Below are 3,822 nucleotides of genomic sequence, written 5' to 3' on the forward strand. Positions count from 1 at the left end.
TCACTCTTAATAAACAATATTATTAATATTTTTTTAATTATTAAAAATACAAAATAATAATTTATTATATTATCTTAAATTTAATCCATCAAACCAAACAAACTATTATTTATCAATCAAATTAACATTATATCAACTATAATTTATTTATTTATTTTATGATTAATAGTATTATTTATCTTTAACATTATATTAACTATAATTTATTTATTTATTTATGATTAATATTATTATTTATCTTTATATGATAATCTTATCCTTTTAACATTAAAAGATATCTAAAAATAAATGTAAGACGTAACCGATCCAAAAATTTAACCATCTTTGAAAGGAGTAATAATAGATTTTATTTCATCTTTTAATGATATTGGATTTGATAAGATTGTTATAAAATCTCAATAAATCCAATAAAAGAAGAAATAAAATCTATTATTTTATAAGATTGTTTGATAAGATTGTTTGATATCCAATATATTACTCCTTTGAATATATATTTTATATATATATATATATATATATGTGAGAAAGGAAATATCTGACCAAAATTTCAACATATCAAAATTCTAAATTGAAACAAGTTTTTCGACGATGCCGATGAGTTCGCTTGTGAGGACATGGAAGAACTCGGAGGGGTCTTTGGGTCGATCGGCAGCTCTTCAATCTGCTCTCGCGAAAGAGAGGAGAGAATTCAGGGAACAACATCAAAGAAAGATGTTGGATTCCATTCCAAAGGATCTGAACAGGCAATGGGAAGATCCGATGCCCGAAACGGGTGACAGACTTCTTGCTCAGGAACTGAAGGGAGTCGGGTTGTCCGCATATGACATGCCGGAGTGGAGGAAGGATGACTATGGTAAAGCTCCGACTTTTGGGAAAAGATCCAAGCTCTCTCTTCAGGAGCAGAGGCAGAGTTTGCCAATCTACAATTTGAAAAGTGAATTGGTTCAGGCTGTCCATGATAATCAGGTTTTGGTTGTGATTGGCGAGACAGGATCTGGGAAGTCCACGCAGGTACCGCAGTATCTAGCCGACGCGGGGTATACTACCAACGGGAGAATATGTTGTACTCAACCTCGTAGGATGGCTGCAATCTCGGTAGCCAAGCGAGTCGCCGAGGAGTTTGGTTGCCGCATAGGGGAAGAAGTTGGATACGCTATTCGTTTCGAAGATTGCACAGGTCCGGAGACCTTAATCAAATACATGACTGATGGTATGCTTCTGAGGGAGATTCTGAATGATGCAGATTTGTCTCAGTACTCAGTGATTATTCTTGATGAAGCTCACGAGAGGACGATTCACACGGATGTCCTTTTTGGATTATTGAAGCAACTTCTGAGACGGAGAACGGACCTTCGCCTGATCGTCACCTCTGCAACTTTGGATGCAGACAAGTTCTCGGGATATTTCTTCGATTGTAACATCTTCACTATCCCTGGAAGAAATTTTCCGGTAGAAATTCTTTACACCAAGCAGCAAGAAAGTGACTACCTGGAGGCATCCTTGATAACAGTGATGCAAATTCACTTGAGTGAACCTGAAGGTGATATACTTCTGTTTTTGACTGGCCAAGAAGAGATTGATCATGCCTGTCAGTGTCTCTATGAAAGGATGAAGAGTTTAGGAAAAAAAGTTCCCGAGCTGATTATTTTGCCAGTATATGGCGTCCTACCTAGCGAAATGCAGTCCAGGATATTTGAACCCACTCCTCCAGGTAAGAGAAAGGTGGTCGTCGCCACCAATATAGCTGAAGCATCTTTGACTGTTGATGGCATAGTTTATGTCATTGATCCTGGCTTTGCAAAGCAAAATGTCTACAATCCTCAACAGGGGCTTGATTCACTGGTGATAACTCCGATATCACAAGCATCCGCGAAGCAAAGAGCAGGGAGAGCGGGACGGACTGGACCAGGAAAGTGCTATCGGCTCTACACACAGAGTGCATTCCACAGTGAGATGTCCCCCGTTTCGATTCCGGAGATCCAGAGGATTAACCTCGGGATGACTACTCTTACAATGAAGGCCATGGGCATTAATGATCTGCTATCCTTTGATTTCATGGACCCCCCATCACCTCAGGCCCTCATTTATGCCTTGAAACAGCTATATAGATTGGGTGCTCTGGAAGAAGAGGGACTGCTTACAAAGTTGGGAAGGAGAATGGCCGAGTTTCCTCTGGATCCTCCTCTTTCCAAGATGCTTCTTGCCAGCGTGGATCTTGGTTGCAGTGATGAAGTTCTGACCATTATTTCGATGATTCAGACGGGGAACATCTTCTACCGTCCTATGGAAAAACAATCCCAGGCAGACCAGAAAAGGGCCAAATTTTTCCAGCCTGAAGGAGATCATCTGACGTTACTCGCGGTGTATGAGGCCTGGAAAGAAAAGAATTTTTCTGGTCCCTGGTGCTTTGAAAATTTTGTTCAGTCTCGATCACTGAGGAGAGCACAGGACGTGAGAAAACAGCTTCTGTCCATCATGGATAAGCTCAAACTGGATGTTGTTAGTGCTGGAAAGAACTTCACAAAGATCCGGAAAGCCATAGCTGCAGGTTTCTTCTTCCATGCTGCTCGGAAAGATCCACAGGAAGGTTACCGGACATTGGTCGACAACCAGCCGGTTTACCTTCATCCGAGCAGCGCTGTTTTTCAAAGGCAGCCCGACTGGGTCATATATCATGAGATGGTGATGACCACAAAGGTGTACATCCACGATGTTACTGCAATAAGTCCAGAGTGGCTGGTGGAACTAGCACCAAAAATGTTCAAGGTGCCAAATTCTATGAAAATGAGCAAGCGGAAGAGACAAGAGCGAATCGAACCACTCTACGACAGACACCATGAACCTAACTCTTGGCGTTTAAGCAAAAGGCGTGCTTAGTTGTTCAAGTATGTTACCTTTTCTTTTTCCTTGTATCAAGCATGGAAGTACTGTTTCATCATTGTAGTTCCAGTGTCAACAATTAAAGGAGGATAGTCAAAGGAAAATTAAAAGCTATCGAGTCAAGATACGGCAGTTGGTTGGTTGAGAGGAGGATGGAATTTAGTCCAAGGCTTTCTGGTGATCAAGAGCGATGAGAGGGGATTCCCTCTTATCTGATCGAGATATATAATATCAAGCTGACTTAAATCAGGGGGACGAAGCATTGAAATATCAACAACTACATCTCCTCACAACGGAGACCAGGGAGTGTTCTTTTGGAAGTCATAAGAAAAGAACAAGTGTGTGTTGTAGGGGTTTTTGGCAGTGACATCTTGCTATAATATTCTTTGTACTCCGTGTCTATCAATTCTAATGAGATCGCCTCCCGTGGACGTAGATCATTTTGATCGAACCACGTAAACCTTGTGTTCTTTACATTTCTGTTTTTAAGTTCATATCGCTGTTGATTCTTGATTCTCTTTTGTGACTGCAAACAAGAAATTCATATTTTGTGGTTCTTGTGGACATCATCTTGATCATTGGGTATCTTGTAATTTCTTAGTTATCATCATATCGCCTGTTATGTTTGAGTATTGCTAACCCGGTGAAGTCTAAAACTAGATGCTTTGTACAATTACGAGTTTTTTTGGATGAATTAATTCGAAGGGGTTTTCCATCACTTGAGTATTTCAGGTTAAAGCTTTAGTTTTCAGAAATAAATCTTTCAGTGAGGTTCTGATTCTTGCTGGGCTTTATTTTCTTTTATGAATGGATATGTTATAGATTTTTGGCCTATTATGTTTGGCGGAACATGAATAAAAGCTTCTGTAAATTTCTTGATTGTGTTTGTATATAGCTAATAATGAATGATATTTAAAGCTTCTTTTTTCTCCTCAAGTGTTG

General features: G+C 39.6%; 1 protein-coding gene across 1 annotated transcript; it reads left to right on the forward strand.

Annotated features, from left to right (window-relative positions):
• The first annotated feature begins 559 nt into the window (after positions 1-559).
• On the forward strand, positions 560-3,465 carry LOC142525672 (putative pre-mRNA-splicing factor ATP-dependent RNA helicase DEAH5). The gene has a single exon (XM_075630029.1). The coding sequence runs from the start codon at positions 589-591 to the stop codon at positions 2,875-2,877; it is 2,289 nt and encodes a 762-aa protein (XP_075486144.1). The 5' UTR covers positions 560-588; the 3' UTR covers positions 2,878-3,465.
• The last annotated feature ends 357 nt before the right edge of the window (positions 3,466-3,822 follow it).

The sequence above is a fragment of the Primulina tabacum genome, chromosome 14 (assembly GCF_025594145.1).
Source record: "Primulina tabacum isolate GXHZ01 chromosome 14, ASM2559414v2, whole genome shotgun sequence".
Classification (NCBI taxonomy): Eukaryota; Viridiplantae; Streptophyta; class Magnoliopsida; order Lamiales; family Gesneriaceae; genus Primulina; species Primulina tabacum.